Raw genomic sequence first — 14,911 nt, 5'->3', positions numbered from 1 at the left:
TTGGGAAATTCAGGGAAGTGAGGAATACAGTGGAATGAGTAGCAAAAGTATAGTAGCAAAGTCTAGTAGAAAAAGACAATAATTAGAAGACAGCATTTTGGCATGCAAACTGCTCTGTTTGTGCTAATGCTAATTTGGGATGTTACCATATGCTGGAGCCTATGTACTCTTAACTCATGCTCAGCTTTTTATATTGAATAAAACAAGAACCTTTATTTCATAGTGCTGTATTTTATACACGGTTTGTTTATGCTGTCTCCTCTTGAGAATTTGAACCTGCTTTGTCAATATGTTTAGAATTTGGTGTACCAGGCAGTCTTGACAGCAGCATAAAGTGCTTTAGGTGTTTTTATCCTAGAGAGTTGTTTGAGAGAGGCACACAAGTTACTGCTGAGATGATCAGCAATTTAGTAGTTAGCAAAGTTCATGGTGAACATTCTGGTGGTTTTGTTTGCTTGTTTTTTAAGCCTCAGGGTCATCACACCACTTAAACAAATGGCCTGGTTCAAGCCTCTCAGAATATTGTTAGAGATTCCCCGATGACCTAGGAAGGCCGCATTGCATTACAGTTGGTTAACATTTCAAAATAACCTTGACAACTGTGAGAGCACAAGGCCTCTCTAGTAAAATGAAATCGCAGATTATGTGGGCTGCCAGCAGCTGTTTATGCCTTCTGCCTTACTTAAACACTACCGTATGGTATGTACTTTGTAGATACACATGGAAAAAGGTTGCTATTTTAAAGAATTTGCAGTCTAGCTAGAACACACGGTTTGGGGGCAGATGTTGGGATGCAGTTAAAAATTATACATACCAATAATAAAATTTTGAATGTGTAGTAACAGCAGCCATGTTTTTTACAGTTGTCTCTTGCACTTAAAGCTCCCAGCCAAGGCACAGATAAAGTTAATAGGCCCAGCTGACACATGCACAATCCTCCATGACAGATTGAGTGTTCTGCAACCAACAGAGTAGTAGCTTCCAGAGGAGTGAATAATAACTTCCTTAACTGCAAATTGCTAATGTGCAATTAAGAGTTTGATCAGACCAAAGGTGTTATAAAACTGCAGGTGTAAGTAGATCTAGGGTTTCTTAGAGATGAAACTCTGCGCTGCTATTTTTGCCAATGGTAGTTTTTCTTCCTTCTTGCCAAGTTTTAAATATTTCTGACAAGGCAGAAGGTATAATCAGTGTTTGAGAATCTGCCACATACTTCAGCTTTGTTAACACCAATCAGAACGTGCTGTGTTGATCCCTTTTGTTGAGATCTGTTGAATGCTATAGCAGATAGGAAGCTGAGAAATGAACTGTAGGGAGGGGACTTCTAAAGGCAAAATCACAGTAGAAACAACTTCAAAAACAAGTTTACTCTGAAAGAACTATGTATATGTTAGGCAATAAAATAGCTAAAACAGCTTGCTTGATCTCCTGTGGACTCGCTGTTACTCTGATGCAGTAGTCTAGTTAAAGACTTGCAATCATAGTGTTAAACGTGGTATACTGAGTTCTTTAGTGGAATGTTGCAGGCAAAAGTTACCTCTAGTTTTATTTAAGCCTTTATTAAGAGGGTGTTTAGAACAGATTAATTGTATTATATTGCACTGCATTAGTGTGGTCACCTCCCAGTTTATCATCATTTAGACAAATACAAAAATAGCTGTGGAGTTACATAAAAATAACAAATTTCAGCCCATGAGAACAAATTGTGCCTTGAGTTACTGTTCCTCCACACATAAATATAAATGAATGACACATCTCTCATAGGATTTTGCCAAGTTCAGCCTGATCTGAAACAAAGTATAGAATCTGATATGAAGGGAAATATAGTTAATGGGATTTTTGGCACTGAGAGGCTGAAAATGAACAGGATCCTGGGAGTGTGTGAAGCAGAGAGCTTGTTGTTCAGAACTCCATGTAGAAGATATGTCATAGTCCAGGCACTTTTATGTTACTCTTTTGGTATTTATATACTTGGAAGATCTGTTTAGAAACAGTGGACCTTGCTTTGCTTTCAGTAAATGATGATCTAAGAACATTTCAGAAAGATTGTCAGTGTTTCCTCTTGAAAGCTGATGAAGAGATGCCCTAAAAGCCTTAGGAAGCATGTGTGTAATTTCTGTTGAACTTCGTTGCATGTGAGGCCAAAAGGAAAAATGGGATAGAAATCTTCAGAGGGACTTCGGCAATCAGATCATGTTGCAATCCCAAAATCTAAGAACTTCCTTTTCCCTTGTAGGAGAAAAACCCTTTCTGTGTGAGGCACAGGGATGTGGTCGCTCCTTTGCCGAATACTCCAGCCTTCGGAAACATTTGGTTGTCCACTCAGGTAAGAGTTTTCACTTGACATTCTGTGACCTATCTGAGAAAAGATCTGTGTTGTAGGACTTTGTTTAGATTTCCTTAAGAAAAGTCCCCTGGTTTCTACAGGACTTCTGGTCACAGTGTTTCACGACTTCCTTTGTGGTGCCTGTAGCCTGTACACTTTAATCTTTTCTGTTGTTTCTGTTTCTAAATTTTATGTTTCTAAATTCAAATTACATTTTTTAAACTTATTTTCTAAATTGTTTCTAAAATGTCATGAAGTTTGAGTATCTGATTCATAGCTGCCTTTTTTTTTATTTAAAAGAGAGAATCTAGCACCTCTGTGTATTGATCAAAGCCATTCAAACCTGAAATCTCTTATGAGTGGGTTTCTGCCATAGACAGGCTTTTCCTTTATTTTTTAATACTACATACTTGTAATTGGACAAAGCATTAGATGGAAATGTATTTCACAAGTGTTTCAAAGCTTCTGCCTTCTGTTTTGATTGTGGGATTACCCAAGTTCTCCACGCTTTTTCTTTCCTGTCTCCTTGGCTTCCATGCTATTGAGCTCACATGTATGGACATAATACTTCTTGTACTGTGAAAATGGTAGACTGCTCTGTAACATGGAAATCCTTTCACAGTGACAAGCCATCATCCAGTCTCCATTCAGTAATGTAAACCAGGTGCTGTAGTTTGTTGTGGGATGGCTGGAGATAGAGTCCTTGCCTCTGCTTCCTTGCATTTGGTCATTTTATTCTAGGTATGGGACATCAAATATTTCCATGTCACTGAGTAAGAGATTCCAAATAACTTGCTCCCTCTCATAAATCAGACTTGAAGACTTTATATTACTCTTCAAACATGAGATGTCCAACAGCTGGCAATACTGATACCTAAAACTCTTCTGTTCTGGAAGCTTACTGCTCTCCAGGAAACAGGAATGTTTCTAATTTGTGCTTTTTTTTTTCACTGATAATTAGCACCAGTGGTGGTCAACAGCCATTTCAAAACAGTATTATTGGCTTCTTGGTCGATGAGGTCTTTATTCCTAACTTAGTAATTCTTGGGATATTTTTTCTCCCTTCTACTCCAAGGAGTGAAGCCCCATCAGTGCCAAATTTGTGGGAAGACATTCTCCCAGAGTGGTAGCAGAAATGTGCATATGAGGAAACACCACTCCCGAATTGGAACAGCTGGCAGCAGAGAGCGAGAACAGCCAGGTAAGGAAGGGAAGGCACTCTCTGTGGGGGAGAAGGCAGGAAAGAATTAGTGGATGGTTGAAGAGAAGGGAAGATGTTTGTCCTGAAAATTCGAGACCACAAGCCAGTGAGGAATAAAAGACTGTTCCTCTTGGAGATGAGGATGGATTGCTCACCTTCCCCTTCCCTAGGATAGAAGACAGAGGCATATTTCTGTATTGTGGTCAAGGGGCAGATAGGTTTATTGTTTTAAAAATTGATATGAACCTGGTATCTTTTTTTCACATGGAATTTGTGCCCTTCATTATGTATTCTTGTTGTAAGGAGCCTGGTTTTCTATGCAATGTGAATTACTTAAAGAGAAAGCCAAGCCTGCATGAGATCCTGCCGTACTAAGGCTCAAAACAGTAAATGCAAAAGTTGCCATCCATTGGAGCGCTGGATGCCCAAAGAGTAGGAATGGACAAAGTAGATGTCTAGGGAAGAAGTCGATGTGACTTGGAGGCAGGCACAGATTGTATCGTATACTGCAGTATCACTACATCATGAGATTTTTGGTTTACCCTTTTTTTTCCCACAATAGAGTCACTGATGGGCAGCAGTTTGCTGGAAGAATCTACAGTGCATAGTAAGAATCTCATCTCCATGAACTCTCAGCCCAGCCTTGGTGTTGAGTCTCTGCACCTGCCAGACACAGAGTCTATTATTGGAGTAGAGGAGGGTGAGACCAGCTGCTCTTTTTTCCGCCCTCTTATATGTGGTGACTGAAGCGGGATCGATCACTCCTCCTAGAGGCTCTCCATGTTGCGGTGGGATGAGTGAACATTGCTTTAACTGTGAACTGAGCGGGTGGGTAGATGGAGAATGAACCATAAAACTGGAGCTGGAGAAGACCTACCGGACCAAGTTTCTCTCTTGCAGAGCTTAAAAGGTGAAGTCTGCTGCTTAGGTGTCATTTAGCCCATGTCATGGAACGCCATTTCAAAACTGTTTATGCAGTCCATTCTCCTAAAGCCTAACGCGTTTGTTTTGCTGGAGCATCTAGAAGCCCCAGTTAAGGACCAGGACCTCATTGTGCTAGGCACTGTACAAACATTCAGTCTCTTGAGCAACAGGCCTTCCTTCCATCCTTTACCTTCAGAGACTATATTCTAATACATCTCACTGTCAGAAGCTGACTTACTATCTGAAATAAATGTACTACTTGATATCATTTAACTACATTTGCTGTGTTCTTTTCCTGCTTTCCCCAGCCACATTTTCCTCCAAAATTTGTTTGGTATGTCAAGCTCTTTCAATGAGTCTACCATGCAGATGTTTTGAATTTTTTTTAAGGGGTTTCTTCAGAGTTGGGATTATTAAGAATGCAGAGTTTTGCTAAGATACTATGTGTCTGCAACAGGTCTGATGGGAAGAGAATGCTTTTAATTTATATTGCTTCCTAGCTGAATGTAAAGGTAGTGCTGCTGTCATTAAAGGTATTGTAATTTGGAGGCTCTTGCAGAAGCTCCACCAGGTACCTGTGAATCAGGATCTGAGGTGGTTTGGCTACCATCTCATAAATTGATGGGAGATGCTCTAGTGAGATGTCCTCTTTACTACAGTATTTTTATAGGTCAGCTGAACAGGCTGTAATTCTTTTAACTAAAAGTAACAAAATCTTCCCATAAAATGCAAAAATCCAGAGCAAAAGTGGAAATTCTTTATTTCCATAGCATTTTTGAGATAGATTAAGATATTACAAATCTCTTTTAGGATTACAGAAATGTAATCCTACTTTCAGAACAGCACCTTACTTAGCAAGAAAGGTGCTCGTGAGTTTCAGTTACTTAGTTTGATGCTTTTACTTTCATCACCATTTCAGCAATTTCTGCTTAGGGACCAATATTGAGACTTGGATTTATCTGCTACTGTATTCATGCATGCCACCTTAGTATTTGTTAAAGGAATATGGCATAATATCATATATTAATTTAAAGTCAAGCCTTTGTTCCTCCTTTCTCAAGGTTTTTCTTTACACTTCACATACTTAGAAATTTCTTTTTCCAGCATCATCAAGTATTATTATGGAAAATAGCAGTTTTAGTAAATACCCGTTAAAATGTATGTATGAAAATTTCCCTCCTGCTGCTCCAGATATATCCATACAAGCTCAGTGGGAATTAGGCCACAGACTCAGACCATGGAAGAAATCTTCTTTCCTGTCTCTTTCAGTGTGACAAGGCATGGTGACAGTCTGATTACATCACTGCTCTTTTCCAGGGGATACAGGAGAAAGAACAGCCTTTGTGTGTCCTACGCAATTAAACCTCTGTAGAAAATGGTACACTGATAACGGCCTTCCTTGAACCCTCCCAGGTGCTTAAGCCTCTTCTCAGCGTGGAAAGCCTTTACCACGAAGGAAGTATTTCCAACCCATTGGGAATTTCACTAGCGAAGGGCTGCAATTCAGTCTGTGACACAGCACTCAGCAGACGCATTGTGTAGAAAGCTCTTCAACTGGAAAAGGAAGAAAAAAAGGAAAAATACCAGCCTAAATGTAGATTTGTTGGAGATTCTTTGGGTCAGTGAGCAGGACTGCTGCAACCCAATGCATTCAGCTATGTATCAGCATGAACTGATCTCTGTGGAAGGGTAACATAGCAGCCTGAAACCCCGGGGCCATAAATTCTCAGATCTAGTACTTTGTTGTGGTCAAAAATGTCATGACCTCAGTTTTATGTGGTAGCTCTTACAGGTACTGTATTTCTGATTAGATGATGAGCTGCTGTTGTTACAGTGTAAGGAGAAATGGATTGAGGTAACGAAGATGAAGAGACACAGCTTCCATTTAAAAAGTGAGGAAAAGATGATTGATAAAGAAATCAGACAATGCAGAAACACTGATAGCCACTTAAAAATCTTTTAATCTCAAAGTGCTTTGACACCATCATTCTCAGAAAACATTCCAGGTGGTAGGGGTTTGTGCTTTTGAGGTTGTTACTACTGTCAGGTAAAGGAAGATCACTAATATGTGAACTATACCATTTAAGATGCCCCAGGCATTTCAGTGCAACATGCTGACAGGTAATCCCTAATCTTTCTTCCACCAAAGTCCATCTTTGCTATCACAGTAATTGTGGAATTAGGACAACAGCAATTCAAGTGATGCATTGGTTAATTACAATCTTCTTCATAATTTTGGTTGTTTTTCAGGCCAAATCAATGACCTTTAGATGTTAAAAACATTTCAAGTAATGAAGTATGGGAGATATTTTAATATAGAAAGACTATTGCTTCTTCCTAATGGGAGGAAGGAGCAGAGCTGGTAATGAGTGAATGAAGAGTTAACACCAGAGGAGAACTTCCCTCTGAGTCTTCTCCCAAGGTAGGTCAAATCTTGCAATTTTTTTTTTTTTTTAGAAGTACCTTGTTTAAAAGCATTCTACCACATATATGTGTAAACCAAGGTTTAGCACACTGAAAGGCACTCTCCCCTTTCTGTGTACTTCTGTGGCACGAACACAAGGAGCTGACACTAGAGGATGTACCTCCTCAATCTCTTGTATCTACTGTTATCCAAAGATAGTGCTTCAACCTTTTTAACTTGTTTTGTTGCCCATTAAAGAAAGAGAAATGGCTCACACATGGAACACTTGTGAAGGCTGCAGGGTTTGCTGGGTTGTACAAGACATGCTCTAAACAACAGTTGGTCTTTTTTTCCTTTACTAAGTTCTCACATCTCACTCACTCAGAGCAATTCTTAAGTGTCAGCCTAAACCAGAAAGTTCCCAAGGTTTAACGTGGAAAATCTTGAATTAAAAAAGATCAAGGGATGATCAATGGATTCTTCTGCTAGATCTCATGTTGCCATTTCCTTTCTTCTCTGTTCCTCTTGAGGTTCTCCTTCCTGTACAGTACAGTCGTCCTTTTCACCCCGAGGCTTGGGTGCTCTGCAGAAATAGTGATTGTCTAATACCAGAAGTGGTTTGCAGTGCTTACTTGCTGCTTTGCCCCATGCATAAGAAATAGAGTGCAGTCACAGGAGTTAAGACAGAGAAGCCATGATGCTTAATAAGAGTGAAGCTGATTTAATTTTGCGTGCACAAAACTGGAATGTTTTCATGAATAAGGGAAATATTTCTACTGAAAGGCAAAAGAGCTGTACTGTACTGTTTTTATTACCTGTGAACGTCAGATTCTTCTTCCAGCAAGCCAGTGGCATCTTTCCCTTTTTCCCTTACAAATTCTTCACTTAGCCCAACCTGCTGGAGGGTGTGTCTGTAGCGACGCTCTGCTCCTTGACGAGCATCATGCTATGAAATCGAAACTTAAACAGTAAGCACGTAGAACTGGGGCTTCCCCATAATGGTCTTAAAGTTCATGGCTGGCACTCCTAATGAGAACAAGAGGACAGCAAAGACCCCATGCAGAATTTTTGTCATCCATACAGTATAGTACCAAGCCCGAATACTAGGAGAATGTCTCACATCTCTCAAAGCCAGAGCTCACCTTTCCCTGCTTCTGTTCTTTTTTTTTCTTCCTTCTGTTCTCCTGCTTTTACAGCATTCCAGTCTTACCAGACTAGCATACTTGTGTCCAAGTCCTGACTCTGACACTCAAATTGAGAATATGTGCCAAAAAAGGACTGTGAGAAATTCTGGAAGTACGTTTGCTTGTAATTTTTAAGCACTAACCACAGCAGAGTTCAATAAACAGACAGCACCTGTGAAATAGCTTCATATCAGCTCATCTTCAAGAAACGGAAATCCAAGCATCCTGGATCCTATATCCTCACTGCCTCCAAACAAACCTTGCAAATTAATGTAGTCTGAGGTAACAGTTTTCCAGCAGGACTGGCCAGTTCCTAGAGATTAAAGTATTCTGTGTGGAAGGATAGAAATCTTGTCTCACCGTGAGTGAATGCTATCAATGCTGGTGAATTCTTATGCACCTGGCAACTGGTTACCAATATTCATCATACAAATGTGTTCTCTCCTTCAATTAAGCTGAACAGAAAGTCTGACCCAGGAGAGTACTTTCTACTGAGAAATCTTAAATCAGCATGTTGTCAATCTATTGTCACTATGTCTCTAATCAGGTATCATCCCTGCAAGGAGACAGAACTGAAAGAGAAAACCCAAGGAAAAAGATACCTTGTAGGGAGTAAAGATTGTATCTACACCTCAAGTGCAATATGGATTTGCAGATGGTGCTGAGTGATAGATGAGATGTGCTGAACACAACCCCAGGTAGCAGAGCTTGCAGATGATATAAGCGACAAAACTGTCATTAATGTTTTTCTAGTAGCACTAGAGATACAAAGAAGAAGTGCTCAACTGGAGAGGGTTTTAAGAAAAAAAAGGTTAAATTTTCTAGACTGTAGGCAATGGTATTCAGGTACAGAATAGGTATTCATATAATTTCCGATGTGGTAAGGCCTTAATTTTGATCAGACCATGTATTTTGATTGCAATACATACTAGGGACTGGGAAGCTCTACAACCAAGAAATAAGTCTGAATGTTTTTTCAAGTGGTGGGAAGGAATTTAAATTATTCTTTGGTGTCCTTCCAGGTGTTATTTTTAGTGTAGTCAAGAGACTATGCAACCATTTGCACCTTCTTATCCATGAATTAATGCCTGTCTTAAATGAAAGACAATGTGTCCTGTCACCCAGAAATATTCTGGAACTTCGACCAGTTACCTTGGTGACCTGTTCAAAGAGGTATGGTCTGTTCTTGACTCGCAGCTGCATTTCTTCCAGCTCCTTTCTGTATTCCTTTGTTCTCTCTCTCATATTTTGCCTGAAATGGAAAAGTTCCCTGTCTAATACAGGTTCCTTCTGACTGTAGCTGGTCAGGAGCAAGGAATTCTCAATAATTGTTTTGTCCTTTAAATAGTTCTGGGAATTGTCTTGATTCCGAATGTTGGGCAAAACATGGCTATCGCTGGCAAGTTACAGACCCATTAGCAAAGCTTTACTGCTAGAGCGTAGGCAGAGGGCCAGTGTTCACATTTTTAGAAAATCATGTCCTGTGTGTGCTTTACCAAATAACACATTTCAGTTGGCTTATTTGTACAAATCAGTTTCTGCAAATGTTAATCTAAAGGAAACCGTTCTGTATGGAAAGAGTAGTGCAGCATTGTCAAGAAATCCAAATGAATGTGGAATGGGTACGACAGTCAAAATAGTTTGGTTAGGAACATTCTTAGACCAAATTCCTCCTAAAGATTTATCTGATGATCCCCAGGTAGTAGAGCAAATGGTTATTTCTGTGCAGAGAATAGGATACTGACCAGTTCTGTTTCAACTTCTCCTTGTATGTTTCCTCCAGACTTTTATGCGGATCCAGGGCTTTTGCTCGGCTGTTCACTGACTTTTGGATAGCTTGACATTTCTTTTTGTGTTTGTCCAGCCAATAAATTCCTTCTTTGGCCCCTTCCTTTTTATTTTCTTGGGAGTATCTATATAGAAAAAAGTTATTAATGATCTCACTTAAGACTGCCAGACTACATGCTAGCAGGGAATTTCACTTTTGTAATCCCCTAAGGAGAAAAGCAAAATTTCAGACATACGAATGTGCAGCTCCCAAATCAACCGGGAGGCAGGACAAGAATTAGCAAAAGGGAAGACAGAGAAACATTTAGGAAAAATATTGTTGATGTAGTTGATATGATGAGGGAAAACATTGACATTTTTTCCTCCATTTTGGTCGTTAGTTGATGTATGGTCTTGTAGACAAACTTTTCTACTTACCTAATAGCAGATTCCCTTTTTCTAGTTGCATCTGTAATATGCACTGGAAGGGTGTTGGAAGAGAGGGCGGAAAGTCCGGTCAGAGAATGACTTTTTTGCAGTGAAACCTTGGAAAGTTGCTGAGAATCCTGAAAAAAATGGAACTTCATTCAGCGTATTTGTTCACAGTACAGAATCTCCTCTGTTCTTTGTCTATCAAAGGGAACAGTTGGGGTATGTGGGCAATGCTGTCATTCTTCTCTCTTCCATCAGTAGGGATTGACATGGGAAGGGGCTGAGGGATGAGGGGAAGAAGACGTGATTAGGAATATGAAAGGGTGGCTGAGCCTTAGCTGTCATAGTTCATCTCTTTGCGTAGGATTTTGTTTTCTGGCTTGTCCTAGAACTCCACAGTACTCCCAAGACAAGGGCAGAGGTCACAGGACATTAACCATCCATATAAATGCTATAAACCATAAAAATGCTATAAATTTAAGAGGTTGGTATCTTGATCAGAGAAAGCAGTACCAGAAATATCCAGTCATCTCACCTTTATCTTTTCATTAGCCTGCCTCTGCCTGCCACGGAGATTGGAGGTTCTTAGCTTGAATGGCTTATTACGAGTTGCCTCTTTGATTTCTTGTCTCCTTACTGCTTCCCTCTGAAATGCCCAGTAAAGTCCTTCAAAATCTGGAATTGTCGGATTAATCCTTGGCTTGAAGCTGAAACTTTTGTCCTGCAAGAAGCCAAGTCTCTCCTGCTTAGTTTTAGTGGCAGTTCGGGTCTGAGGCTCCCTCCGACAGTTGCTAGTATCTATAAGAGCCACAGAGCTCTCAAGCAAATCCTTGGCTCTCATTTGAATGCGGACTTCTCTGTAGAGTTCAGCTTCTAATGAATCAAAAGCAGAGCAATGAGAATAATGAGTGACATAAAAGGCTGTGAAATTGCCACTGCACAACTCTATAAACTTTTCTTTATGATGGCAGCTACACGTATAGGAGAGACCAGACATCCTGTGTTCTCTTTCCCCACTTTCCAGCCTCTCTCTCCTCTGCCTCCCAGGACAAAAAATTCACAGATACCGGAAAACACATGGTAGAGTCTCTTTTTTAGGCATTAATCTCTAGATACCTCTTTCACTTATCGGAGTAAGTTACTCAACAAGCCTTCTCCTCCTATTCCTGTTCTTAGGCATACCAGATAACTCTTGCCCTTTGTCTTGCACACATGTTGTGTTAATCAAGGTTCACACTTTTCTTATGGAACTTTATGTCATTATGTTGGCTGTGTGATCCAAAGGGGCTTGAAATGGATGATGGCTTTTCTGCGTAATATCCAGCAGTGTTTGTCTATATTGAAAAAGATGTTTTTAAGTAAGAAGCATTTGGTGGATGGATCGCATCTTGTGACTTCTGTGACAAACTTTCCATAATAAGAATGTGTTTCAGGGGAACACAAATAACATTAAACTGAGTCCTTTCCTTTGCAGCACTAAATACTTAAGAAAATGCAGGCAAACAGTTGGCTGTGCGTTTTGGGGTTTTTTTTCGCTTTTGGGAAAAAAAAATCAATACTGCTCTTTGCAAAATAAGACTTTTTAGAGTCTATTTATAAGTTTGCATTGACTGGGGTATGAAATGTTCATTCTTCCTCCCTTCTAATATACCACACAGAAATAGAACAGTGGGTTGTCCTTTGCTTTCTTTTACCTTTCTAATATAATCTAATCAGTTTTCATCAGAAAACTGAACTGGTGTACACTCCAGAAGAAATCAGTGGGAAACAGTAAAGAAAAAAAAAAATAGAAAAGGGTGAGAAAAGCAATAAGGATTATCAAGGACTGGTTTAGTTCCTGTATTCAAGTGTGAAGTTTGTACTGCTTTCTTCAAATTTGCAACTGGAGGGCCTAAGCCATCTGAAGGAAAGCGAGCATCAGAAAATACTGTCTTGGCTGTCCCTCTGACTAGAATGGTCCTGGCACCTACCTCCCCTGTTTCAGCACTTAATGAGAAGGTGGAGAGTGAGTGGGAAGGTAACTGAAAACATCAGAATGGCAGGAGAGACTGGACTACTGCTCTATCACTTAGAACCAAACTAATTGCCTGCTTGGGGCTCAGGAAATATTTTTCTCCTAGGTGTCCTGTGCAGCACAGATGACTTGGGTGGGAGTAAAACTGTTGGTTCCAAGATACTGCATGGACCTTGGATGCTTCTGCCGCTACATCCATCTTCATGTTTGTGCCACAAATCATTTAAATCCCTTTAGCATAACCAAAGGTATGGAATTCAGTGCAGGGAAGGATTCCAAAACTGTCATGATTTGGGGCAAAAAGGGTTTGGAAATCTGTCTGAAGAGCTCAGTGTACCCACGTGTGCTGGGGAGCAGTACAGAACTGCTGCTGCTGACACAGATATGAGACTGCTAAATTTAAGACACTCTACTGAAAGGGTATCTAGATGAAATGTAATGACTAGCAATACACAGGAAATGAGACAACACAGGGGATGTAATGATACTGGCTTTATGCTCCAGGTAATGCCCTACAGGCCATGATCCTACTTCCCAGCATGGAGACAGCAAGGGACAGGCAGGAAATTGTTTTTATAGGAAGAGCCTTGGCATTTTACCTTTGAGTTTATCTCCAAGAAGTGGACCATAAGTAGATTTAGGAACTTTTTTACTGGCTTGCTTCTGTTTGGAGCTCTCCTTTAGGGTTGCTGCCGCCAGGAACTTTTGTCTGATAGCTTCTTTCTTTTTCTCCTCCTTCTCCAGGAAACTGAAGGGCCGCTGGGTTGAAAGTAGCAGCTCCTTTCTTTTCTGTGTTGCTATTTGCCTGCGAATCTCATTCTGCTCCATTATTTCCTGATAAAGGGGCAGAAACACATGGGCAGGTACAGGCTGTGCCCGGAATTGTTTCTGACATTCAGCTTCATCCTGGCTTTGCCTTTTGTCTCTCTGTTTGTCTAGTTCAAGAAACATGTATGACTTCATCAACTGGGACTTTTTGCGAGCTTCCCGCAGTGTCATTTCGAAGGGCTGAGGGATGGTGATGGAAGGAATCCAGGGAGATGAAGCACTTTTTGGCCTCAGGCGGGATTTAGGGAACAACTGAGGCTTTTGCTGATCCCAGGTACTGTCCGAGGTGAGGTCAATCAAAGAACTGGACTGCCTTTTGTTACCAGATGTACGACTAAGACAGACATTATGAAGGGGAAATAAGGGAAATTATTAAAAAAACAGAATTAAAAGAAGGGAAGGTGCTGTTGATTGAGAGAAAGACACCGCAGGCTGAGCTGTTCATAAAAGACAGGCCTAGGGCTTATCGTTCTCAGGCTCTACATTTTGATTTGTGGCCTACATTCACGAGCAGAGCTTTGCTTGTTTTCTGTTTTCCATGTATAAAATGGCAATTATGCCTACTTAGCTTTGTAATGCAATTTATTACGCTGCTAGTACCCTATTGCCAGAAAGGCCACTGGTAAACCAGAAAGTTCCAACTTTAGGGATATCTTGCTGATAGCTACTCAACATAAAAGACTGACTCAGGAGAGGCAATAAATTAAGCACACAGATGCACAAATCCTAACGAACATTACCAAATACCAGAGTTCACAAGATGCTGATGCATCATTGCAAGGAACTGCTTTAGTGCAACACCAAAGAGGTTCAGTTAGCGCCTTTGTAGCTGATAAGAAGACCATATAATTGATAATAAGAAAAAAACCCAAGACTATCACGGGTCTTACTGAAATACCAAACTTCTCATAGGATGTTTGAGGGTGATTGTGAAACTGAGTAAGACTTGTGAGATATTTTAGGGAAGGAATAAATGTGGGTAAAAGGAAGGATCGAGGTGGATCAGGGTGGACCAAGAACAGGAAAATGGGAAAAAGGGGGGAAACAGAAGGTGCAAGTCATATGTAAACAAACAGGCTCCTGGGCAATACACTCGGCTAGCGATTGCTGCAGTCTGTTCTTCTATTCTTATTATTTCCTTTGTAAGAGCGTGTGTGTGCGTGTGATCTGCTAGTGAATGTCAAGCTGGACTAACGACAGAGAAGGACAAGAGGTCTGAGAGCTAGACGTTGGAGACACAACAGCTCTTAAGACTGGATGCTGGATAGAAACGTGTGATCTGTTAGGAAATTTAAGCGTGATTAGGTGACGAGCAGGAAGGGGATTTGTGCTGTTTGTGTTTTATGTGAATGCTGCTTACATGGGCACCTGTTGGCCTCATCCTCCCATCTGTGAACACGTTTGTGGCCAGCGTGTGGCTATTAATACACATGCGCCTTGGGACTTCACGCTCTGCATCATCGCCGGTCAGAAGCGGCGGGAATCCCGCATGCTATTTTGCCATCCTTACCAGGTACCATCCTACCTGAGAGCCTCCCACAGCTTCTCACGCAGGACTGCCGCCTCCCGCCTGAAACCCTCGAGCTCCTCATCCTCTTCGGATACCCCGAGGTCACCCCTTAACTTTGCCTGCTGCGGTAAGCCCAGTTCTAATGGAGACCGCCGGCCTCCCATCCTGAGAGGTCGCTCCCAGCTCCTCGCCCAGTCGCTCCACAAGGAGCTGGTCCGTTACACAGCCTGAAGGGATGCCGTGTCACCTGGAAGAAAAAAAAATTAAAAATTGAGAAGTGCTCGTTTCGGGGGTGCGACCCCAACCTCCGTGCCCGGCCTC

At 41.0% G+C, this 14,911-nt stretch overlaps 2 protein-coding genes across 7 annotated transcripts in view; one reads left to right on the top strand and one right to left on the bottom strand.

Annotated features, from left to right (window-relative positions):
- The window catches only part of ZNF410 (zinc finger protein 410), a 30,454-nt gene extending 17,183 nt beyond the window's left edge, over positions 1-13,271 (top strand). For 2 of the 4 annotated variants that reach the window (XM_035902058.1, XM_009646676.2), the window contains 3 exons: positions 2,237-2,326; positions 3,402-3,527; positions 4,090-5,738. In XM_035902058.1, coding sequence (XP_035757951.1) covers positions 2,237-2,326; positions 3,402-3,527; positions 4,090-4,274 — 401 coding nt within the window. In that variant the 3' untranslated portion in view covers positions 4,275-5,738. Of the gene's footprint in view, positions 1-2,236; positions 2,327-3,401; positions 3,528-4,089; positions 5,739-5,768; positions 5,859-6,701; positions 6,874-13,191 lie in introns of those variants that run through there. The other 2 variants (XR_004843013.1, XR_004843014.1) reach the window with 2 other exon arrangements.
- FAM161B (FAM161 centrosomal protein B) lies at positions 6,884-14,905 on the bottom strand. 3 transcript variants are annotated; one of them, XM_009646677.2, is made up of 8 exons: positions 14,606-14,905; positions 12,852-13,414; positions 10,774-11,111; positions 10,245-10,372; positions 9,785-9,952; positions 9,192-9,291; positions 7,671-7,801; positions 6,884-7,438 (listed from the first exon to the last, which is right to left on the bottom strand). In XM_009646677.2, exons 1-8 carry the CDS (start codon positions 14,752-14,754, stop codon positions 7,348-7,350), a joined length of 1,668 nt encoding a protein of 555 aa, XP_009644972.1. In that variant the 5' UTR covers positions 14,755-14,905; the 3' UTR covers positions 6,884-7,347. The 3 variants fall into 3 exon arrangements, with proteins under 3 accessions (XP_009644972.1, XP_035757949.1, XP_035757950.1); XM_035902056.1 differs by lacking the exon at positions 6,884-7,438 and having other exon boundaries at positions 7,709-7,881; XM_035902057.1 differs by lacking the exons at positions 6,884-7,438; positions 9,192-9,291 and having other exon boundaries at positions 7,709-7,881.
- Positions 14,906-14,911: the final 6 nt, after the last annotated feature.

This window comes from Egretta garzetta, unplaced genomic scaffold (genome assembly GCF_000687185.1).
Source record: "Egretta garzetta isolate BGI_Z169 unplaced genomic scaffold, ASM68718v1 scaffold79, whole genome shotgun sequence".
Lineage (NCBI taxonomy): Eukaryota > Metazoa > Chordata > Aves > Pelecaniformes > Ardeidae > Egretta > Egretta garzetta.
Note: the sequence above shows the minus strand (reverse complement) of the source record. Positions and strands in the feature narration are given on the sequence as shown.

Bases quoted from the DNA above. Each gene is read 5' to 3' on its own strand.
- FAM161B (XM_009646677.2), bottom strand. From the start codon at position 14,754: ATGGGAGGCCGGCGGTCTCCATTAGAACTGGGCTTACCGCAGCAGGCA. The intron at 10,373-10,773 runs GTGAGATGACTG...CATTTTTTTCAG, and splicing joins AGGCTAATGAAAAGATAAAG to GATTCTCAGCAACTTTCCAA. The intron at 9,292-9,784 runs GTCAGTATCCTA...TTTCCATTTCAG, and splicing joins GAGAAGTTGAAACAGAACTG to GCAAAATATGAGAGAGAGAA.